The following is a 24,276-nucleotide window of genomic DNA, read 5'->3' as shown; positions in this document are numbered from 1 at the left end:
GATAAGAAAAGCCCCGCACATGCTTTGGGCATGCTCATTTTCCCGGCACTGAGCACGTTCAGCCGACCATCACGTGCATCAATGAAAATACTCGCGGCATACCCGCTCAAAGTACTCTTGCGGATTCAGCATGGAAAGTGGGTCTGATGTGAAATTATTTTGGTTTTTCTGGGGCTTCTCGAGGAGTGTCTGATAAGACATTCAACGTGCTCCAAACCAATTTATTCTTAAATTTATTTTGCAGACTTTTTTTTAGGAATCTTATTTTAACAAATTACCGAAAAATGAAGAAAATTTTCCAACGAGAGATAAGGAAGAAATAGTTATTTTTTTGCTGAATTATACATTGTAGATAGAGAGAAGTTTAAATTTTATCAAATAAAGTTTAAAATAAATATTTCATGAGCCCCAAAAGCAAAATAAAGAAATTCATTTGAATATTAACAGTGGAATCTTCCATTTGGACCTCTTTTTACGTCAAAGCATAATCCTTATCGCTTTATTTAATTTCTTTTAATTGCAAAGAAATCGTTTTTAGGGGGTTTAATCAAAAGGAGAATTAAAAAAATTGAATAAGATTATGTTTTGCTGAACTATTCCCGGTCGATTTTACACAGAAATATTATTCAGTTGTTGGGGAAATGGGGCAAAATAACTTTCTATCAGGTTTTGTAGAGTACCTTATGATTGATTTATCTTTTCCTTGTAAAAAAAAGCCTTTTTTATCTTTTGAAAAAATTCTCATAAAATTACTACGACTTTTTTTTCCAAAAAAGAAAGAAAGAATTCTTGTGTAAAATATTTAGTTATGTTTTTAGCCTCTGAACGATTTTTCTTATCACGCAATCTGATAAGAAAATTACGGCTTAAATGTGTCTGAGAGGTTTGCTAGTAAAAGAAAAGTTCCCCTTTGCCCTACCTTATTATCATGTTAATTATCTTGCCTGTCTCGTTGCTCATTCCATCAACTTTCAAAGAGCTAAGAGAAAAAAATACAAAAAATACGTTTAACTGATAAGAAAGAGAGCTTGAAAGTTGCTGGCCCCTTGGCTGATTCCTCCCCATTGGGTGTTCATAAGTAGGGCCGAATTCAGGAACAAAATTTACGAGGGGGACTTTCTTGTCTTGAACAGAAAATTGAATTTTACTGCCCAGATTGGAGATTTTTAATTAATTTTATTTTATAATTTTCCTTACGTGCCCTGCAAAAAATTCTTATTTTTAAATTTTTCCAATGACGAATTGTTTGAATTATACTTTGGTAATTGTTAATAGTTATCAGTAAAGTTAATTTCGCAAGCTTTGACCCCCAAAACCCCTCCCTGGCTTCACTCCTGCGCACAAAGCCCTGACGTCACGGAAACTCTCAGGCATGAGTATAAAAGATGATGCTCGTTTGGTGAGCTCGTCAATTGTGTGTGGTTTGTGACACTTTCGGAGGACAAAACTCCGCGTTGGAGGGAGCTTCTTCTGCGTATCAACGTGCAACATTTTGTGTCTGGTCAAGATGAGCTCCATCGCCGTGCCTGAGGATATGTGCAAATCCGAGACAATTAAGCTGCGTAATCGTCACATCGGGTGAGTGAACTAACGTATATTATAGTACAAGAGATAGCCTGAGAGTGTGACCAAAAGGAAACCCACACGCAGTGATTTAATAGCAATTAAATTTGTGTGTTCTCCCGCCGTGTGTAGGAAATCTTGCCAACTTTTCTACAAAGGTGCCCCCCTCAAGATTGTCCGTGGCCAAGGGCAGTATATGTACGATGAAGAGGGTACTCGCTACTTGGACTGCATCAACAATGTTGCTCATGGTGAGTGCGACACATTTTCTCCCCAATTGATTTGTATATTGTATTACCAATTAGCCACATATAGGCTACATCCTTTGACGCACATCAGCTCAAACTTCCCGCTACTGAAAGCTTTTCCTTATATTGTTATGTGCAAAAGAACGCAATATCGCGACAGAGGACAAATAAGACACGCGCCACAGAAAGAAAATTATCCCCGAATAAAATTAAATTGGTGCGATAAATGTACATTTTATTGCTAAAAAAGAATCATTCGATTTGTTTGCTAATTTCGATAAGATTCGCGTTTTGTTGTGAACACCGTGGTGGCTCATCTGCCTCTTGGTTGTTTTTTTTCTATCAGAGGTGGGACAATTTATTACCTTTTTCACATTTACAACGTACTTTGTTGACGTCATACCTGATCACACGCGTCAACAATATCATTTTCTGTTTCTAAGGAACAATTTAATTGAGTTTATTGTATGTTTAATTAGAATAAAAAGCTTAGAAAATTTTCTATTTGAAGAAAGAAGTTGTAAAGGTTTTAATCGAGAGGTATGTAGGTATAGTATTGTAGATACTCAATTCTAGATTCACTTAATATAAGTCCTAATTACGGTTTTGTAAAGGTTCAACTACGGTTAATTAAACACATTCAATTCCCAGAATTAAAGCTCATCATTGAAAGCTTCAGAATAACAGATTTTTTACAAAATCGATCCTAACTTAAAAAATTACGAATATCTAGGTTTTTTTTAAACATTTCTTTTAAAAAGAAACTTTTATTGTATTTTTGGAATAAACAAAGCAATAAAATACATTAAATGTTGTAAAACTTTGGATTAATTACCTTTTCAAGAAAATTAAAACTTAAAAATAGCCTAAAATTAGTTTTAAACATTTTATGGTCAGCATTTTATGGAAGCTTAAATTCGTTTTATTTAGTATCATTAAATGATGTAATTAATTTTTTTCTTTATTTTCCTTTCTAAGAAAATAGTAGTTAAAAGAAGTCTGATCTGATTGTTAAATGATATTGTGGTAATTAAAACTACTTACGTTTTCTTAACTTCTCTTCTATCTTTATATATTTCACTCTGCTTCTCTACACTTGTCTGTACACTTCAAGTTCTCCCGGCCAAGTGCCGCTCTAGTCCAGCTGTACCGCTTACCCTTCGCTCTCGCTCCCACAGATATAAAACTGATTTTTCTTCTATAAACATTTAAACCTATTTATATTATTTAAACATTATAAAATATGTTTTGTTCAAGGCAAAAAGTTTTTATTACAAAAAAGAAAGAAAAGATAAAAAGTAAAATTAGTTGGTGTTCCACTTCGTGGCCAACACCAAGTATTGTAATCGTCGGAAAAACCGGCCACCTCAGATCGGGTTCAAACTTGGTATGAGCACGTTTTAGACATCCCACATTACGAAAATGGTGGTGGAAAATTTTTGATCCGGCCGGCCTGCCGGCCGGCCTGCCGGCCTGCCGGCCGGTCGCCTAAACTTTGCCTTATAACTTTCGAACGGTAAGAGATAGAGACTTCCGGTTTGAAGTTTTCTATAGAAATATGGGTGTAAAATTTCATTTTTTCGCATTTTCAAAATCCAAGATGGCCGCCGTCCGCCATTTTGAAATACTATCAATCACTTCCCTTATAGCTAGAGGTCTGAAATTTTAGTATGTTGTAGAGCTCAGAGAGACGTTTTCATCAACAATTCATACTTGACAATCGGTCAAGCGGTTTAGCAAATATGGCGGCCTTAAGCAAAAAGTGTTTTTTCGATACAACTCGAGAACGGCTTGACCGATTTTGATCATCTTGGTATCAAATGAAAGGTTTCAAGAAGCCCTACAACTGTATAGAACATTCCAAGTTCCAAAAACATCCGCAAGAGGCGCTAAAATCAAAAACAAAAATTGCCTAACTTTAAGAGGCAATATCTCCCAACATCTGTTATAGATTTCCTTTAAATTTTGATATGTTGTAGCCTGACTCAATATCTGTCACCAGTCCGAAAATGAAGAAAATCTATGTCGCCGTTTAGAAGATATGGCCATTTGAATAATTCTTGCATTTGAAAAGTTCTAAGAACCATATCTCTTGAACCGCTTGTCCGATTTGACTCAACTTTGTATCAAATTAAAGGTTTTGCAATTATCTACAACTTTCTAGAACATCAGAAACCTCTAGAACCATTCCTTCAGGACGAAAAATGCGAAAAACTGTTTTGGTGAAACAAAAATCCGCCATTTTGTGTTCTGGAGGTGACCTTGAAAATTATTGAGATATATGTCAAATTATAGCTTATTTCAAGACCTTTCCAAAACTAGTCATGAAATTTCTGTAGGTGTTATAGAACAAGAGATATGACAATTTTTATGCATCAAATTGCTGAATTTCACTAAAAAATCAACTTTGCCTACTAATATTGTTCACAAATAGTATTACAACGCATAAACAAACTTCTACACGTTGTGGGACACCAACTCTTATAACTGGACGCGTTATGATTGACTTTCCCTTGATTTGCTAAATGATTTTATTTATTATATAATTATAATTACGCTAATCTGAAATGTATCGATTGGCTTAGTGCCGCTATGAGTATGAAATATAATTCAGTCTTGTCCCAGAGCCCGTGGTGATCACTTCATTTTGGCGACGCAGGAAGGAATTTTGGTGAGTTGAAAGAAAAAATTTTTTTTTGTGTGTCTCTTTTCCTGCGAGTTTTCCAAGAGCCTCTGTGAAGGTGGGTGAACTGGGAAAGTTCATCGGGGGAAAATTCAGGAAAATTGAGTGGTTGTGAGGGGACGACATAACCTCATTTTTTTGTGACATTTTTTTTTCTTTCTTTGTCTTCTTTGTTCCTCAGCGAGAGGTTGAGAGTTTTTCCGGGAAGGAATTGCATTATTGCATTGTGAATTGTGAAGAAGATGGCCACGGGAACGTCGGCACAAAATGTGGATTCAGTGGCAGAGCTGTTAGGCTCGCGTGCGCTCATTGGGGGTGTGGATAAGTACATCCCGGGGGAGGACTTTGACGTCTTCATAGAGCGACTGGAAAACTTTTTCAGAATGAATGGAATTCGCCAGGACGCGCTGAAGAGTCAACTTTTTCAGGACAAATTGACAGCAGAAGCCTATAAAGTCCTGAAAGGAGCTATTCAGCCTGCCTCGGTCAATGATAAGCCCTATAGTGATTTGGTGGGCAAGCTGAGGGAGAAGTATGCGCCCAAGTTGAGCGTGGTGGCTGAGTGTTGCAAGTTTTACAGAAGAAACCAGCTGCCTGGAGAGTCCATAAGGGACTATATTATTGAGCTCCAGCAGCTGGCAGAAACTTGCGCGTTTGGGGATTTTCTCCAACGGGCGCTCCGCGACCGACTCATCATGGGGATGTCCAGTGAAAGAATACGTGAGAAGTTGGTGTCCGCGGATAGAGATTTTGATGAGACCGTGAGATTGGCGATGGCTGCAGAGGCGACGCGGGCTAGCCTGGATGTAGTAGCCGGATCAGAGACTGCAGCGGGGGTGAGCTTCATCAAAAATCGGGGCAAAGTGCATCGCCGAGTGCAAAGTCCAATGGGCAAAATTCATAAGCACAAGCAGAAAGGTCAGCAGGGGTTTACAAAGCGCAAACGGTACCCCGATGGTGCCAAAAAGAGAGTGCAGTGCTATTTTTGCCAACAATGGGGCTCACACTATGCGGTAAATTGCCCGGAGAAGAGGAAGCGTCGGATGAATCATGCAGAAGAGGAAGACTCAGAGGGTGATGATCAGCTTCCGGGAACAATTTCATCGATGTTTCTGAACGCCGTGAAGAAGGAGAAGCCACTGGATGTGCCCACCTACGAGGAGGTAATTGAGGAGGAACTTCTGAAGTCGGAAGAGGGAGACGACTACTTATGCATGGACATTCAGGAGGAGGATCTACTCCTGGAGGAGAACATCAATACCGTGAGTACAGAACTTAATTGTAATTCCTTAAGTAGTCCCCCTAAAGCTCAATATTTAGTGGTAGATTCCGGCAAAGTAAAAATGCAATTTGAAATTGACACAGGCGCGTGTGTTAGTTGTATTCATGAGAGGTTTTATCGCAAATTTTTTGCTCAGCAACAGCTGCAAAAATGTTCGTTTAATTTAAATGTAGTGACGGGAGAAAGTCTCTGTATTTTGGGTGTTATCAATATTTCTTTTGTCGCGAAAGTAAACGGGATGCCGAAAGAGTTCAATAATATGCCTTTGGTTGTTTTTTCAAGCCCAAAAGTTTTTATTCCACTTTGTGGGAGAAATTGGCTTGAGCGATTATTCCCACAGTGGCGCGAAGCATTTGTGAAAAAGAGAGGGATTTTTGGGATTAATCCAGTGCAACAGGGGCACGGAGAAGAGTACATTTTAGAGAAATTTGGCAATGTGTTTAATCATTCTGAAGAGACCGTCATTAAAGACCACAAAGCAGTGATTGTTTTGAGGAATGATTGTGTACCGGTATTCCACAAGCCATATTCGGTGCCATATGGAATTCGCGACAAAGTAGCCGAAGAGATTCATAGATTGGTCAAGGCGGGTGTGTTGGTGAGAGTTGAATTTTCCGACTGGGCAAGCCCAATCGTCGTTGTACCGAAAAAGAATGGAGCCTTAAGGGTGTGTGTAGATTGTAGCGTGACAGTAAACAAATTCATTCAGGTGACACACTACCCACTGCCAACACTCCAGGAGATCTTTAACAAAATTAGAGGGGCTAAATTTTTCACAATTATTGACCTTACAGGTGCGTATCAGCAACTGGAAATTATTCCAGAGTGTCGCAAATATTTAACTATAAATACGCATTTAGGGTTATTCCAGTATACGCGATTAATTTTCGGTCTCTCTTCATCTCCTGCTATTTTCCAAAGAACGATCGATAGTATCCTTCAAGGGTTAACGATGACCGCGGCATATATTGATGACATTATTATTGGCGGTAGTACGTTGGAGGAGTGTCATGAGAACGTCTTAAAGGTGATGAAGCGACTAGATGAATTCAATGTGAAGGCCAATAGGGCGAAGTGCATTTTCTATAAACAAGAAGTAGAATTCTTAGGCCATGTTTTGAGCGGAGAAGGTGTGAAACCAATGAAGTGTAAGCTGGAGGAGATAGCCAAAGCCAAGAGACCATGGGACGTGACGTCTTTAAAAGCATATTTGGGTCTTTTGAATTATTACGGGAAATTCGTGAAGAATTTATCCAGTCGTTTGGCTCCGCTGTACACGTTGCTCAAGAATGATGTGCCCTTTGTGTGGACAGATGAAATGGAGAATGTATTTCGCGATAGTAAAACGTGGCTTTCAGAAAGTAGTCTTTTGACTCATTATAGTCCAGATTTGCCTCTTATTATCTCAATAGATGCTAGTGGTGAAGGGATAGGTGCTGTTTTGAGTCATTTGATAAATGGAGAAGAACGTCCTGTCGCTATGGTCTCATCGACACTGAATAGTGGTGAACGTAATTATTCTATAGTGGAACGCGAAGCTTTAGCGTTAGTCTTTGCTGTTAAGAAATTCCATTTATACATCTACGGACGTCCTGTTACGGTTTATACGGACCATCAGAGCCTGAGAGAACTTTTTGGCGGTCAGCGCAAGGTATCAGTTGTCGCGGCTGCGCGAATTCAGCGCTGGGCGATTTTTCTCAGTATGTATGATCTTAAGGTAGTGTACAGAAAGGGCGTTCACAATGGGAATGCAGATTTTTTGTCACGTTTTCCGTTGAGTGAATCGACTGGAGTGAATGAGACAATTGTTGATTTTGTAGGTGTATCTGGTGACATTGCATTAGATGAGAATGATATTAGAGAGGAATCCGCGAAGGATCCTGAGATTGTTAAATTGATGCAATATATAGCAGATGGATTTCCACCGCAGCATATTCTTAACCGTGAAGGGAGTTTCAAGAAGTATGACAAATTTAAGAATGCTTTTTCCGTGGACAATGGTGTTGTTTATCTCGGACATAGGGTTGTTGTTCCCAAGAATTTGCGTGAGAAAGTTTTAAAATTGATTCACGAAGGTCACGACGGTGTTGTTCGCATGAAATCTATTGCGAGGGGATGTGTGTGGTGGCCAGATATTGAGGCTCACATAGAGCAAACGGTCAGGATGTGCGAAGCATGCCAAATCATAGCCCCCAAACCCCGCAATGTGTCTTTGACCCGATGGACAGACACGTCGTATCCTTACGAAAGAATTCACATTGATTTTTTCTTTTGGAACAGCATGATTTTCCTCATAATTGTTGACGATTTTTCTAAATTTATTGACGTGAAGTACCTTAAAAAGTCGGATGTTTGGTCAACAATAGAAGCCCTGCAGAGCAACTTTGCAATTTTTGGGCTACCCAAGAAATTGGTTTCCGATAATGGCAGCCCTTTTCAATCTAAAGAATTTGCTCAATTTTGCTCTGCCAATCGAATCCTTCACGTAACTTCTCCACCCTATCACCCCATGTCCAACGGGGCGGCTGAGAGAGCCGTACAAACGGTGAAGAAGTCATTGAAGAAGTTTGTGATGGATGAGGAAAAAAAGAAAATGTCTGTGACAAACAAAATATCCTTCTTTTTATTCAGGTTTAATAATACCCCCTCGACGATCACTGGTGTGGATCCAAACAGCCTAATATTCAATCATAAAGTGAGGACACATTTATCCCTGTTGGGGAATGAGAGGGAGAATGAGAAGGAGAATGAGAAGGAGAGGAAGGTAGTCCGGAAGTCGAAGAAGAATTTAAGCTCAGATCACCCGGAGAAAACTCAGATGATGGCAGGCGCTAAGAAGAAACCCATGCAGCCCTTGCAGGTGAATCAGGAGATTTGGTATTTTGACGCCCTGGGACGGCGGTGGACGCGAGGTAAAATTGAGAAGCAGCTCAGCAAGACGGTTTTCATCCTAGATTTGCAGGGAACCTTAAAGAAAGCTCACGCCGATCAGATAAAACCGTATGTCAGAAGAGTCCCTATTGCAACAGCGGCAGCAACATCTCCCCAGCCGCGCGCGTCACCGAGTGGATCCCCTGAGGCCTCCGATGAAGAATTTAAGACGCCTCCAGAGGCCCCACCGCAGCCAACATGCCGACGAAGAAGGAAGCGGGAGACGCAGGGCACGCCCGTAATACGAAGGAGCGAAAGGCTGCGAAAGACACTAAAATTCTAAGGGTTGAATATTTTCTATTTTAATTTCTATTTTTTTGAATTAGTGCATGAAATTCTAAATGGGGGGAAAAATGAAATGTATCGATTGGCTTAGTGCCGCTATGAGTATGAAATATAATTCAGTCTTGTCCCAGAGCCCGTGGTGATCACTTCATAATCTAAAATTAAATTAATTTCAATAATTCTTTAATGTCTGACTCATAGTTCTGAACTCTTTTTGTTTTTTATTTGATAAGAGTTTTAAAGAACGGATAAGAAAATAAATTTTGTTGGAGCTTTTTTTTTTTCAAAAAGAAGATAAAAAAAAACAAATATGATTTTTCTAGTCTACAGAATCTACAGCAAATTGTTGACAATTTAGCTTTAGCGTAGAGATTCTCAGCATGATTGTTGGGTGCTTTACGGACTTTACGGGCTTTTCGAGTATGCTGATCATCGTTACTCACTTTATGGTGTTTGGTGATCGTGTTATCACACTCACTGATATGCGTACCATATTGGTTGGTTTCTATCTATTTCCATGGGCCAGTGGTTGGGGTCAAAAGGGCACGAATGGCCCACTCGGAGGCGGCGTGCTCCCGCCACAATACACGTGATACAACTCTTGCAACTTGTGCAACATCAAACGTGGGTCGAGCATGCTGTTATCGCAGGCCCTGTATTTGCCCACATCACAATGTAAATATTTAATCAAAACTATGTCGTCGTCAGTGTCCACAGCTGGGCAGCCAGAGAGTGTGTGTGTGGCAATCACGGATACGCCAAGAGGGCTATTTTTGTAACACTCTGGCGCGAGATCGTTTGAATTTCCTCCAATCACGCACTATCTCTATTTATTGCTTGAGAGACAATTCCCTTATCGTTGTCACTTGATAAGTCCAATTGAGGGAGTTTGTAGTCATCTTATTTTCCAATAATTTCTCCTTTCTTTTTACTCAATAATTGTTGCTGACTGGGGATGGAAAGGTGTGGCAATTAAATTGTTTTGCCAAATTTTTAGAATGATTTACAAAAATCATTTTCAAAATTTACGTAACTTACGTAATTGTTTTGAAAGAAATTACGCGAGATTCTAATTTTATTTACACGAATGATGTTATTTAGAATTATTTCTTTAAATAAAATTTCCTTTTAGCTGTTTACTTGCTTATTTTTCCAAAAAAATCTTCAACTTTAATCTGATAGAAAGATCCTCAATTTCTCAAAAAGTCAATTATAAATTAATTACAAGAGTGATTGAATGAATTTTGTCGTAATTTCAAAATTATCTGAGGGACCAAAGGTTTAATAAAAAAAAAAGCATTAAAGATTAGAAATTTTATTGATACCAAAAGGTCAAAAAGTACAATATTCTTGATACAATAAGCTCGTACAATAATCTTTTGCCTAAGAGAACCTTTCATTATATTTGAGTTAATTTTGTCTGGAATAATCCTGAATGGTCTGGAGCAGAGTTTCTCAATGGATTAAGTTTGTGATTTAAAGCGCGCGTCGTGAGAAATTCCCTCCACGCGCTTTTCACGTGCGCTATCAGTCGCGATGAAAGCAATTATTTGCTATGCTATACCTGATTAAATTGTTTGATTGCACATCTCTCTGTTGATTCGCACCTCCACCACCCACGCCATATATTCCTGTCCAAATAGTTCAAACACATATCCCGTTGACAGAAGCTTTGGGAATTTTCCCGGTGCGCAATTAAGCGCAAAATAATTTGCATTTTAGAACGTTTCATTTTCCATCCATAGTGGGGCACTGCCATCCGCATGTTGTGGCCGCAGGATGTCGCCAAATGGCCCTTCTGGCCACGAATAATCGCTTCCTGCACGATGAGCTCGTGAGGTGTGCCCAGAGGATTGCCGATAAGACACCCGGTGATCTCTCAGTCTGCTTCTTCGTCAACTCCGGGTCTGAAGCCAATGATTTAGCCATGCGTCTGGCCCGGGCAGCCACGAGCCAACGAGACATCATCACATTGGATCAGTGAGTATTTTTATGCGTATTTTGCCCTCTCTCTCACCACCTTATCACACTCATATGTTGAGACTTTTTCACTGATAGTAAGCAGCTGTTTTTGTACCAATCCTCACGTTGCGAATTTCCCCTGCGATAGGAGATTGTTTTTTGCTTTTCATACTTTACTTAATGATGAAAAAATTAGCTTTAAGAAAAGCTCTCTGTTGTGACTGATAAGTTCAGTGCAAGTGCACTTTTCAAATAAAAATAAATAAAAGATTATTTTAATTGCGATAAATAAAGTAATTAAAGTTTATTAATTTACAGAAGCTTTCTGCAATATTTTTGATAAAATTTAGTCATAAAATATAAAAGAAAAAAATTTATCAACTAATTTTTCATTAAGGAATGGAAAAAAATTAATTTCCTAAAAAGAAAGTTTTTACAGAATTCTCTTCCTCTCACCTGTTTAGATGAGCTTTTAAAGAGAATTTATCCGCCCTTAAATTTTCAATTTAAGCGTAAAATAGACCACCTACTAATTAGTAGTCTTTTTCTCTCCCCCCCCATCAATTACATCACCCGCCCTGCCCCTTTTTTAGTGGCTAAAAGTAGGTTTCTTGTAGTGCCTACCATGGACACCTGATATCCACAATGGAGATCTCACCGTATAAATTCAATCAACCAAATGGAGATCCAAAGCCGTACTACGTGCATGTGGTAAGATAATCCGCAGAGAATTAATCGCCCTTTGCGATAAATTCCCCTCAATTGAGCACCTACTCCTCCCCTCCCCAAAATAGGCTCCACCACCAGACACCTACCGTGGCAGATATACGAGCCGGAAGCATTCAGATGATGAATTGGCCAATTTGTATGCCGCTGAAGTGGACAAGATTATTGCCAATGTTAAGGCTGAAGGACGTGGCATTGCAGGCTTTATTGCTGAGAGCCTCCAAAGCTGTGGTGGACAGATCATCCCGCCAGAGAAGTACATGGGGCTCGTTTACAAGTAAGGGAATCTTTTTCTCATACAACAAAGCAAAGGGGTTTAAAGGACCTTAAAAAAAACGTTTGAAAAATTACTTTTTATCAATTTTTAAAAGAAATTCACCCACTTTGGTTACAAAAAAAAAAGATTTTTTCCTTTATGAAGAAGTTTCCTTTCATATTAAGGATTTGAATTAGAAAAAAAACTAATGATGAGAAAATAATAATTTATTTATATTTCTGTGATTATATATTTTATTTTTATTTAAACTTATATTGATAAAAATTTCTAGTTATCCTCAGCAGTTCTTTTAGCTATTTAGAATCGAAGTGTGGTCTAAAAATTACAAAATGTACTGGTAAGCTGACCAAGCTTACGGGAGCTGTGTTTCTTTCAGTGTACCAATTTTGTGAGAGTAAACTATAACGCGAATTAATTTAAATACGCGCAAAGTCGGGAAAAGTTGAAAAGTCATACCCTAAGAAATGTTTCGAAGGCCATATCTCGAGAACGGATCCATAGATTTTCATAAATTTTTTTTTGTTTGAAAGGTCTTGAAGACAGCTATAACATATCGAAAAATGAAAAAAAATTTATGTCGCCATTTTCGAAAAATTCGAGTTCGAAATTTTCGAAAACTTTGTTTTTGACTTTAGCGCCTCTTGCGGTCATTTCTCGAAGTTGCAATGTTCTAGACATTTGTAGGGTTTCTCGAAACCTTTCATTTGCGCTTGAGTTGATCAAGATCGGACTTGTAGAACCCGAGATATGACATGCCAACTTTGGAAGGCTATATCTCGAGAACGGATCCATAGATTTTCTTCATTTTTGGCATGAAGCTAGATAATATGGTCAGCTACAACATATCAAAAAATGAAAAAAATTTATGTCGCCGTTTTCGAGATATTCATCGAAAACTAATCGAAAATTTTGTTTTTGATTTTTGGCCCCCTAGCGGTCCGTTTTGAAACTTCGGATGTTCTAGAGAGTTGTAGGGTTTGTTGAGATCTTTCATTTGAGCCCGGGTTGATCAAAATCGGTCAAGCCGTTTTCGAGTTATGGTCGATTTTCGATGAAAAATTGTGGCGGCCATATTGACTAAACGGCTTGACCGATTTTCGAAAATGAGGTATCGTTGGAAAGCTCTTAATGGCCCCTACAACATATAAAAATTTCAGATTTTTAGCTATTACAGGAGCTGAGATATAGCGAAAACAAAATTTTGAGGTTATTCAAAATGGCGGACGCGGGGGTGGGGGGTAAAATTTGACGTCATAAACGGACGTCTTCCAGTCGACTTTTAAACTTTGCCGTTTACCGCAAGTCTCTATCTATCACCGTTCTCTCGCAATTTAGCTCTGAACTCCGGACGGACGGCCGGACGGACGGCCGGACGGACGGCCGGCCGGAAAAAACTTATTTTTGGCGCATACGTTTTTTGGAATGTGGGGACCCTAATTCGTGCTCATCCCAAGTTTGAGCCCGATCTGACGACTTTCGATTTTGCTCGGTACACAAAAGCTGTGTCTGAAAGAAACACAGCTAAAATGCTTCAATGTATTTTTTTTGCAAGTTCTTTAATTTTTAGGGACATTGTGTGTAATACAATAGATTTTACTTTATCAAGGACAAACTTTTCTTCATTTAAATCTTTTTTTAACGGTTTTCCTCCTTCGCTAATTTTTAATTTTTTAATGCTAAAATTCTTAAAATTCTTACTAATTCTTTCAATTTTTTTCAATTTTTCTTCAGAGCTGTACGCGAGGCTGGAGGTGTTGTGATTGCTGATGAAGTTCAGGTGGGCTTTGGTCGTGTTGGGACGCATTTTTGGGCTTTTGAGCAGCAACACGTCATCCCGGATATTGTCACAATGGCCAAACCAATTGGGAATGGGCATCCAGTGGGTATTGTCCTGACAACTCCCGAGATTGCTGATACTTTTGCTTCCAGTGGAATCTCATATTTTAACACCGTGAGTGATCCTTCTCTTGTTCTTAGTTTTTCAAGGAGCTGAAAGAAGTTTTTTGTTTCTCTTGTAGTACGGCGGCAATCCGGTTTCGTGTGCTATTGTCAATGCAGTTCTGGATGTGATTGAGGATGAGGATTTGCAGGAGAATGCCCGGAAGGTGGGAAATCATTTAATTGAGCAGTCAATGATGCTGAAGTATGACTTCAATTTGGTCGGCGATGTACGTGGATCTGGCTTATTTTTGGGTATTGAGCTAATTCGGAATCAGGAGACTCTGGAACCTGCCACCGAGGAGGCAACCTTCGTGGTGAATCGCATGAAGGATGTTCACCATATTCTCGTGAGTCAGGATGGACCCAATAACAATGTCATCAAGCTAAAGCCCCCAATGGTGTTTAGTGTTGAGAATGCCGATGAATTCCTCCTCGCCTTCCGGGAGTGCCTAACACAACTCCAGGGAGTGGAACAGAAATCTCCCGAAGTGCAAACAGCCACCAATTCCATCGTGTGTACAAAGCCTGAATCGAAGATTCTCAAAGCAGCTGAACGCCCCATTAAGGGCGTCTAAAGTTCTTCTTTATCTGTATTATTTCATTAATCACAATATTTTCTCAAGATAATGTTTACAAAATGCAACGTAGTTTAAGAAGAAAAATGGAAAACATATACATATATAAAATTTTTCCTTTTGCATTTTTTTTTAGCATAAATGGATGTGCAATGAAATTTATTGTTGTATGAAAAGATATTAAAAGAGAGTTTTTATCAGAGACGTTAAATTGCGCTTTTTCGCACGAAAAATGAAAAAAAAAAGACTTTCTGCTCCCCCCAGTAGTTGTCCACTTAACGGAAGTTTGTGGTGGCAAAAGAGACAAGATTAGCGATTGTACCCTGGAATTTGTCATCCAGTACTTCAGTGTTCTTTCGTTTCTCTCACTGTGTAGCCCACACCGAATTCCTCCTCCAATTTGCTGCAGCACTTGGAGGTTCCTTTTTTTTGCCCAAAATTGTGTCTTTTGTTGTAGATTATCTTCTTAGTGCGTGCAGTGAGGAGCTGGAGTGGATCTCGAGATGAAAATGTAAGTGGAAAAGCTATTTTCGGTGGAGTTTTTGCGTGAAAATTGCTCCCAAAATTTGAGTGAAAAATGTGGTCAAGAGACAATGATCGACCGCATGGTGCACTTTTGAGCACATTTTTGTGGGAAAGAAAAATTATTTTAGCTCTTTTCCTTTGAATTTTTTTTGAGAAACTTTCCAGAATTTAACCCTGCAATGGAATCTTTGAAAATCTTTTAGCCAAGTGAAAATTGTCAGATATTTAGAAAATTCATTTCCATTGAAAAGGTCTTCAAGTAAAGTAAAAGCATTAAAATTTTCAAAATCCGGTTAAACTGCTGGTTTTCATTTTATCAAGAAAACTAATCTCTGTAAAACCTCATTTAATTCGAGGGAAAAGTGAATCATTGTTGGCCACAACATTTCTTCTTGAGTTTATGATAAGAAAGAAATGTGAGGGACGCTGGGAAGCTTTATCAGGATTGTGTGGGAAACAAAAAATGCAACTAAAATCCAGTTTCACATTCATTTGCAATGCATCAGAAAGAGACGTAGATTGTGCCAAAAACTTCGTCTCAGAAGCACGTTTTTCTTTAACTCAAGTTCTTCAAAAAAATTGAATAATTTACATGAAAAACGCTACAATAATGTAATACAATTTTAAAAACAAGAATTTGGTGGTTTTTTATTAGAGGAAAATAAAAAAATGTACTGGTAAGCTGACCAAGCTTACGAGAGCTGTGTTTCTTTCAGTGTACCAATTTTGTGAGAGCAAACTAGAACGCGAATTAGTTTAAAAACGCGCAAAGTCGGGAAAAGTAGAAAAGTCATACCCTAAGAAATCTTAGAAGGACATATCTCGAGAACGGATCCATAGATTTTCATAAATTTTTTTTTGTTTGAAAGGTCTTGAAGTCAGCTATAACATATCGAAAAATGAAAAAAATTTATGTCGCCATTTTCGAAAAATTCGAGTTCGAAATTTTCGAAAACTTTGTTTTCGATTTTAACGCCTCTTGCGGTCATTTCTCGAAGTTGCAATGTTCTAGACATTTATAGGGTTTCACGAAACCTTTCATTTACGCTTGAGTTGATCAAGATCGGACTTGTAGAACCCGAGATATGACATGCTAACTTCAGAAGGCTATATCTCGAGAACGGCGACATAGATTTTCTTCATTTTTGGCATGGAGCTAGATAATATAGTCAGCTACAACATATCAAAAAATGAAGAAAATCGATAATGGCGTTTTCGAGATATTCATCGAAAACTCATCGAAAATTTTGTTTTCGATTTTTGGCCCCCTAGCGGTCACTTTTGAAACTTTAGATGTTCTAGAGAGTTGTAGGGTTTGTTGAGATCTTTCATTTGACCCCGGGTTGATCAAAATCGGTCAAGCCGTTTTCGAGTTATGGACGATTTTCGATGAAAAATTGTGGCGGCTATATTGACTAAACGGCTTGACCGATTTTCGAAAATGAGGTATCGTTGGAAAGCTCTTGATGGTCCCTACAACATATCAAAATTTCAGCCCTCTAGCTATAATAGCGGCTGAGATATAGCGAAAACAAAATTTTGAGGTTATTCAAAATGGCGGACGGGGGGGTGGGGGGTAAAATTTGACGTCATAATCGGACGTCTTCCAGTCGACTTTTAAACTTTGCCGTTTACCGCAAGTCTCTATCTATTACCGTTCTCTTGCAATTTAAGTTTATAATCCGGACGGCCGGACGGACGGCCGGACGGACGGCCGGACGGACGGCCGGCCGGACAAAAAAATTTTTTGGCGCATACGTTTTTTGGAATGTAGGGACCTTAATTCGTGCTCATCCCAAGTTTGAGCCCGATCTGACGACTTTCGATTTTGCTCGGTACACAAAAGCTGTGTCTGAAAGAAACACAGCTAAAATAACTATATTTTGAATGTGAAAAAAGAAATTGATTTAAAAATTAATTAACGCTCCTAAGTAATTTTATTGTGAATTAAATTCTAGCAAGAATACAATAAAAGAGCTCTAAAAGCATCAGAAAATTAATCGTACAGCACAATTTTAATGATTACCTCCCTAATTGCAAACAAGAATAATTCTAAAATTAAAGAATCGAAAAAGATTTTAAAGTTTTCTTTACAATTCTTTTTAAAATTTTTGATTTATTTATATAATTAAGGTAATTAAGTTTCAATAAATAAATAATAAATGTTTTAAGAGGAATTGTAAAGAAAATTATAAAAACTTGTCGATTATTTAATTTTAGAATTATTTTTTTGTTTAAAATTAAGGTGGTAATTATAAACAAAAATAATTCTAAAATGAAGGAATAGAAGAAGATTTTATGATTCTTATTACAATTCTATTTAAAATTATTATTGTTTTTGATTTTATTTCTTTTAAAGAATTTAGTTTACCAATTTAGATTAAAGGAAAATAAAAATATTCATTGATTTGTTTTTTAGTTTTCGATTTTTTTTTAATAAAAGCTAGATTTTTTTCTTGGAATTCGATTCATTTGTATCTTATAAATTTTCTCTTACAGCTCTGCAATTCAGAGAGCTCTACTCGCTTCTGTAGTCATATTTATCCTCTGGATACCAGATGCTGTACTTTCCGATGATCCCCGCTGTTCTACGGATCAATATGAATGCGACAACGGTAAGATTTTAAAAATAATCTTTAAATAAATTCAAAATTCAACGGAATCTAACTGAAACTAAAAATTTTAATTTTTTTCATAGGTGAATGTATAAGTTCCAAGAAAATGTGCGACGGGACACCCGATTGCAAGGACAGAAGCGATGAGGTTGATTGTGAACGGAAGAAATGTACCCTCCCAAATTGGTTTAAATGCAAAGATGGCAATTGTATTAGTTCGGCCTTCCGGTGTGATGGCTTTGACGATTGTCGCCATGGGGAGGATGAAGATTTTTGCACAGACTTCAAAGCTCACCACGTTCCGGCTAATTGCACTGCTGAAGAATGGCGTTGTACGGATATGATGTGCATCCCAAAGGAGCTTGTCTGCAATGGCCAGAAGGATTGCTTCGACGATTCAGACGAAGAGATTGGCTGTAAGGATATTCGGGATAAGTGCAAAGGCTTCCTCTGTCGCAACGGGCATTGCTTGGAGAGTAAGCGTTATGAATGCGATGGCTACAATGACTGCGGAGATGGTAGCGATGAGGAAAATTGCGATGGAAAGTGCAGCATAGAATATCTGAAGTTTCGTTGCAAGGACACCAGCGCTTGCCTCCCGCTCGAGAAGGTTTGCGACAATCGAACAGACTGCAAGGATGGCTCTGACGAAGGAGGACACTGCAACAATAGTGAGTCTTTCAAGCCTTTTAAATGAAAAGAAATTTATTAATAAATATTCTTGAATTTTCAGACACAATCTGTGATCATTTGAGCTGCCCACGACGCTGCAAAGTCTTCCCAGACGGACCCCAATGTCTCTGCCCAAGTGGTTACTCCTTTAACAGAGAGGCCAATACGTGCGATGATGTCAATGAGTGCAACAACTATGGGATTTGCTCTCAAGGATGCATTAATACACGTGGGGGCTACAAATGTACCTGTGCTGATGGTTTTCGCCTCAAGAATGACAATCGCACGTGCGTTGTAATGTCCGGAGACCCTCTGATGCTCTACACAACGCAACGATCCATCCGTGGCTATATGCTAAAGTCGCAAACGCAGGTTGTTGTTGCCATGAATCTATCCCTCGTTATTGGCGTGTCCTACGATGGTCGTTCAGTTTTCTGGACGGATCTCAGTCTCAAGGGTGAGAGCATAATGCGAGCACGTGGGGATGGGAGTCAGCGTGAAATTCTGCTGAGTACAGGTTTGGGTTCTCCGGAAGATATAAGCGTGGATTGGCTCACAGGGAATATCTACTTCACCGATGGGCAAATGATGCACATTTCTGTGTGTTCCAATGCGGGACACTACTGTACCAAACTTGTGCAGAATAATGTTGAAAAACCCCGTGGAATAGCTCTACATCCGCGCATTGGTGTTATGTATTGGACAGATTGGGGTAGTCATCCGCAAATTGGAGTTGCAGCTATGAATGGAGCTGGGGCTAGGACATTCGTAGATCAGGACATTCATTGGCCCAATGGCTTGACAATTGACTGGCCAAATGGTCGAATTTACTGGGTAGATGCAAAATTGAGTCGTATTGAAAGTATTAAACTCAATGGGGAGGATCGAAGGACAATCCTAAAGGATATTGTTAAGCATCCCTATGGAATTGCAGTGTTTGAAGATAAGATCTTCTGGTCTGACTGGACGACGAATTCTATACAGTCATGCAACAAATTTACCGGAAAGGATCATTCACTCCTTCTGCACAGCAGGCACATCTACGACATTCACATCTACCATTCAGCCATACAACCTTCTGAGAAGCATGCTTGCTATGGGAATTCCTGCTCTCATCTCTGTCTCCTCGGGATGAATAAGACTTACAGTTGTGCCTGTCCGAATGGTATGATTCTAAGCTCAGACAAAAAGACATGCCGTGATTCTCCGGAAAAGCGCTACCTCATCCTAGGTGCTGGGACTTACTTAGTAACGATGGAGCATCAGGAGTTTGGGAGACATTCCCTTGGGATTGGAGATAATATAAATGTTGTGATTAGTGAGCTTGTTCATAACTCCCTAACTGGTAAGTTAGCTGAGGCACAGCTGATGCTATATAGCTATGTAGCAGATGTTAAGCTTGGTTGCAATAGCTTCTAATCTGTTTGTTTCTTCTTCCAGGGGATGTTATTGTTGCCAGCAATATTGAGAAAATAATCTACTCTGTTAACTTCCAAACGAAAGAAACGAAAGCACTTATAAGGAGTGGGATAGGAAATATCTCTAGTTTAGCTTTTGGTAAAAATTTTATTTAAAAAAAAATCTTAGAAAAAAACTTTAAAGAAATTCGTTAAATTTTCTCTTTGCAGATCATTTGAGCAACAATCTCTACTGGACAGATGAAGAACGTGGAACAGTGGAGGTGTACTCCTTCAATACAAAACATCGTGCAATTATCCAGCACTACATGGGTACAGATAAACCCATAGCTGTTGCTGTGGTCCCAGAAATTGGGACAATGTTCATCGCTCTGCAAGATCTGGGTGGTCATAATCACATTGATAAGCAACTTCTGCATGGACGAGGTGCCCATACGCATGCAATTGAAGAGGATATGGGGGTAGGAGGGAAGATCTCCTTCGCTGTGGATACAGAAGTGGAGTCACTCTTCTGGACAGACGAAAGTGCTGATCGTATTGAATTCACAAACTTCGATACGGACATTCGACACATTTTCCGACGAAGCCTTCGCAATCCCGTCTCACTTACAACCATTGGGAATAATGTGTTCTGGACTCAGGCAAAATCCCCCAAAGTGTACTGGGCTGAAAAGAATAATGTGGAAATTGTTAAGAAGATTACGCTGGAAAAGCCCATGTTTGGGCTTTTCCCCGAAAGGATTCCCATTGCAAGGGCAAGTGCCGCTGTAAGGACATCAGATCACATTTGTCTGAAAGATAATGGGAGATGTTCGCATATTTGCGTCTCAATGGGACGATCAACGAGTGCCTGTGTTTGTCCACCGGGGATGGTATTTAAGGATTTCCACAACACTACATGCATCGAGAATGTGGACTGTGAATTCCGATGTGGCAGCGGAGAATGCATAACATCATCGCGCGTCTGCAATGGACACATTGACTGTGCTGATGAATCTGACGAGGCGAAATGCAAGGAAAAGGACTTCCTCAAGAAAGGTGCTCAGTGCTCCTTTGATGAGTTCCGTTGCACCGATGGAAGTCAGTGTGTGTCCCAAGAAAATCGCTGTGATCTCAATCGTGATTGCTCCGATGGATCAGACGAAGTTGACTGTGAGCACTATGAGCATAAATCCAAATGCCATCGACTCCAGCACGCTTGTCCCAGTGGGATGTGCATTGATATAACATCGCTATGTGATGGATTTAATGATTGCAACGATGGATCGGATGAGATGAATTGCACGGCGACAAAGACAGAAGATACCTGTGTTGCAGCCAAAGGGGTCTTTAAATGCATTTCAGGACAGTGCATTGATGCAAGTTGGGAATGCGATGGATTCAGAGACTGCACTGATGGTTCGGATGAACACAGCAAATGCCCAACTGATGATCATAAATGTGACAACGGACATCAGCCATGTGCTTCAGGGCACTGCATTGATTCCAGGCTATTCTGCGATGGACACAATGACTGCCCAGATGGTTCAGATGAACGGGATTGCAACGTTCCAAGCTTAGATACATCCAAGGTGAGTTTTCTCATTGCTTATTTCTTGCGGTTTTTGCAAAATCTTTCAAAAACCTTAAATTATTTTAAATTTTCAGATTGAATGTGGAGAAGGAGTGGATGCAGCCAAGGTGTTCCAGTGCGTCTCAGATCCTAACATTTGCCTCAATCTCACTTCACGTTGCGATGGTTTTGCTGATTGTCCACGTGGTGAGGATGAATTGGGTTGCTCACGGTGTAGCGTACACGAATTCGAATGCAAGTCTGGAAAATGCATTCGATCAGAGTGGAGATGCGACAAGGAGGATGACTGTGGTGATGGCAGCGATGAATTAGACTGCCCAAAGAACGGAACTGCCCATTCAAGCACATCAAAGCTCCTCTGCCGCGATGATATGTTCCGTTGTCGCGATAAAAGTTGCATTGAATGGCGCAACGTCTGCGATGGGAAGCCTGATTGCGAAGGGGGTGATGATGAATCGGCTGTGTGCAAGACTGCCTGCGAAAACCATCCATGTGGTCAGAAGTGTACACCATCTCCTAGTGGTCCAGTGTGCTCCTGCAACGTAGGCTACACACTCTCAGGCAACAAGAAGGATTGCATGGATGTGGATGAGTGCAAAGAGTACAATCCGTGTGCACAGAAATGCTTCAATATTGAAGGTACCTTCCGTTGTGCCTGCAATCCGGGTTTCCTCCTACGATCCGACAAGACAACATGCAAAGCAACAGGCAGCAGCAAATACATGCTCTTCACATCATTCAATCAGATCCGCAAACTAACCCCATATCCATCAAAAATGAGTCTTCTTTGGACTGTTAATACAACAAAGATCACCGGAATGGATGTTAATGTTGCCCAAAATAGCCTCTACATCTCCGTAGGGGAAGCTTCAGCACTCTTCCAGATCAATCTCCGTAATAATTCCGTTAAATATGTGCAAGATGTGGGAGTTCCGGATCGTCTTGCAGTTGACTGGATTACGGACAATGTGTACTTCCTTGACAATCAGGGAATACCTTCAGTGAAGGTGTGTCACATGAGTGATGAAGCATGCTCCAGGGTCATTACATTCCGCTTGAAGGATCACATGAAGGATATCGTTGTGGATGCAGTTAATCGCGTGATGTTCATTGCAGTTTCGCATACAGCTCTCTTCGGTAAGACAGAGTCTGCAGTTTACCGGGCAAATCTCGATGGGAGTCATTTGGAGAAGATTGTTGAGAATGTCGTGCAAGTTTCCGCTCTGGCAGTAGATACGAGCAAGAAGCTTCTCTTCTACGCTGATTTTGCAACAAATATCGTCCAGTCGTGTTCTTACGAAGGGACAGAAGTTAAGACGCTAATAAGGAATAATCAAGCTGTTGCGCAACCCATTGCTTTGACCCTGTTCGAAGATCACCTGTATGTGACGAATCTAGGGAGGAGTACTGTGGCTCAGTGTCGTGTCTTTGGGGATAAGCACTGCAAGTTGGTTAATGTGAATGTCTACAATGCTGAGGAGATTGTAATTGTGCAGGAATCACGACAGAAGAATACAACGAATGTTTGTGCTGAGCATCAATGTTCCCATATTTGCATCCAAGCAGATCTTGGGGCCAAGTGCCTATGCCATACAGGATCTCAAGTTAAACCTGGTAAGTTCGGTATATGTTAGTTGTAGGAACAATTAAAAAGCTTTCTTGAAGTATTTTATGATTTTCTCTAATTAAAATGAATTTTTATCTGCCTGGGAAATGCAGGTGAACCTTGCAAGAACGTCCAAGATGACAACGTATTCTTGGGAACTCAATTTGTTAATGCACCTGACGATGCTGAAGGCAGCACATCAAATCTCCCAGCACGAGCCACACTTATTGTCATCACGGTGCTCGGGCTTATTGCAATGGTCTCCTTCGTCGCCTACAAGAAGAGGTATCAACTGAAGAATCTCAACATCAGGTAAATGCCCATACCACTTATGTTTGGAATTTATGGCAGAAATTTATCTTGTTCCCTTCCACAGCATGTACTTCCAAAACTCATCAGGCACCGCCAGTGGTGGGGTCCCAGTGGTTAAAATGTGCAATGCACCAACGGCACCAACAGTCGTATCCATGGACACTCACAATGAAATAACACTGGAAGTTGGCGATAAGGTATGAACGATGATCCCCATGCTTGTGAATGAATCACAAGACGTGCGCACATTTTCCGCGTTTTTTTTTCACAATCACACATCCATTACGAAGAAAAAAACCATTCAATATTGGCATCAAACTAAAATGCAAAAAGTTTTATGATTGCAGGGACACTTTCATGGCATGACACCGACAGTTTTTGACGATTCATCCTCATTCGACGATCTAGACGATAATCCCAAAGCCAAACTAATCAATTGATTTTTTCAACTCTCGGCATGTATCCAAGAGTCAGGGAAGAATCCCAACTATATGGACATCCCACTCATTTTTAGCATAATACACCATTATGCTTTTGCATGTTATTCATTTTTCTTTCACTCAATGTAACATCACTGCTTTCTCATGGGAAACATGAGAATCTCAGGTCATACACAATCATTTACCTCTGTGTAAAAATTCTTTTTGTTATAATTTTGGGCAAAATGTTGTTAATTACTGTACTAATTCCTATGTATAAGTTTAGTTTAGTTTAATAAAAAATCTTCATCATACAATTAAAACATTTCAATTCATTCATAAAATAGAAAAGAATTTTTAATCAATTTCAGCAATTTGATGGAAATTAAACTAAATGCTGTATCTTTTTTTTGAGAATTTTTCCTTTTAATTGATAAATTAAAGGAAAATGGGATTAATGTGTCCTTTTTGTTTAATTCATTTTTACAGGATAAAGGGAAGAGACTGAAAAAGATGAATAATGAAGAGTTTCCAATTCTGAGTGGACAGGTAAGGAATACATTTCGAGAGCTGCATTGTAAAACCGGCTAAGTCGGTATGAGCTCCGAACGAACTTAGCCGGTTTTACAATGCAGCCCTCGATTTTTTTTTTAAATCCTTAAC

At 39.5% G+C, this 24,276-nt stretch overlaps 3 protein-coding genes across 5 annotated transcripts in view; all 3 read left to right on the top strand.

The window, feature by feature from the left end:
- The window catches only part of LOC129790699 (transmembrane protease serine 9-like), a 776,474-nt gene that overhangs the window by 452,100 nt on the left and 300,098 nt on the right, over positions 1-24,276 (top strand). The gene's annotated exons all lie outside the window — the stretch shown is intronic.
- LOC129790704 (alanine--glyoxylate aminotransferase 2-like) lies at positions 1,349-14,684 on the top strand. 3 transcript variants are annotated; one of them, XM_055828371.1, is made up of 8 exons: positions 1,698-1,814; positions 2,926-4,482; positions 4,676-5,756; positions 10,738-10,972; positions 11,572-11,665; positions 11,749-11,957; positions 13,689-13,908; positions 13,976-14,684. In XM_055828371.1, the coding sequence occupies exons 3-8, from the start codon at positions 5,705-5,707 to the stop codon at positions 14,471-14,473; spliced, it is 1,308 nt and encodes a 435-aa protein (XP_055684346.1). In that variant the 5' UTR covers positions 1,698-1,814; positions 2,926-4,482; positions 4,676-5,704; the 3' UTR covers positions 14,474-14,684. The 3 variants fall into 3 exon arrangements, with proteins under 3 accessions (XP_055684345.1, XP_055684346.1, XP_055684347.1); XM_055828370.1 differs by lacking the exons at positions 2,926-4,482; positions 4,676-5,756 and adding an exon at positions 1,349-1,578 and having other exon boundaries at positions 1,696-1,814; XM_055828372.1 differs by lacking the exons at positions 1,698-1,814; positions 2,926-4,482 and having other exon boundaries at positions 4,619-5,756.
- Positions 14,811-23,936, top strand: LOC129790645 (putative vitellogenin receptor). Its single transcript, XM_055828250.1, has 10 exons — positions 14,811-14,984; positions 17,498-17,613; positions 17,697-18,284; positions 18,347-19,630; positions 19,726-19,842; positions 19,914-21,274; positions 21,351-22,890; positions 22,996-23,194; positions 23,259-23,391; positions 23,542-23,936. The coding sequence occupies exons 1-10, from the start codon at positions 14,977-14,979 to the stop codon at positions 23,632-23,634; spliced, it is 5,439 nt and encodes a 1,812-aa protein (XP_055684225.1). The 5' UTR covers positions 14,811-14,976; the 3' UTR covers positions 23,635-23,936.

Source organism: Lutzomyia longipalpis, chromosome 2 (genome assembly GCF_024334085.1).
Source record: "Lutzomyia longipalpis isolate SR_M1_2022 chromosome 2, ASM2433408v1".
Classification (NCBI taxonomy): Eukaryota; Metazoa; Arthropoda; class Insecta; order Diptera; family Psychodidae; genus Lutzomyia; species Lutzomyia longipalpis.
This window is presented reverse-complemented; position numbering and strand designations above follow the sequence as displayed.

What these genes read in the sequence shown, in the direction of transcription:
- LOC129790645 (XM_055828250.1), top strand. An exon ending in TCAATATGAATGCGACAACG is followed by an intron (nt 17,614 to 17,696) that starts GTAAGATTTTAA and finishes TTTTTTTCATAG; the next exon opens with GTGAATGTATAAGTTCCAAG. An exon ending in CTGAAGAATCTCAACATCAG is followed by an intron (nt 23,195 to 23,258) that starts GTAAATGCCCAT and finishes TCCCTTCCACAG; the next exon opens with CATGTACTTCCAAAACTCAT.
- LOC129790704 (XM_055828370.1), top strand. Translation starts at nt 1,508, where the DNA reads ATGAGCTCCATCGCCGTGCCTGAGGATATGTGCAAATCCGAGACAATT. An exon ending in AGCCGTACTACGTGCATGTG is followed by an intron (nt 11,666 to 11,748) that starts GTAAGATAATCC and finishes TCCCCAAAATAG; the next exon opens with GCTCCACCACCAGACACCTA. An exon ending in GAATCTCATATTTTAACACC is followed by an intron (nt 13,909 to 13,975) that starts GTGAGTGATCCT and finishes TTTCTCTTGTAG; the next exon opens with TACGGCGGCAATCCGGTTTC.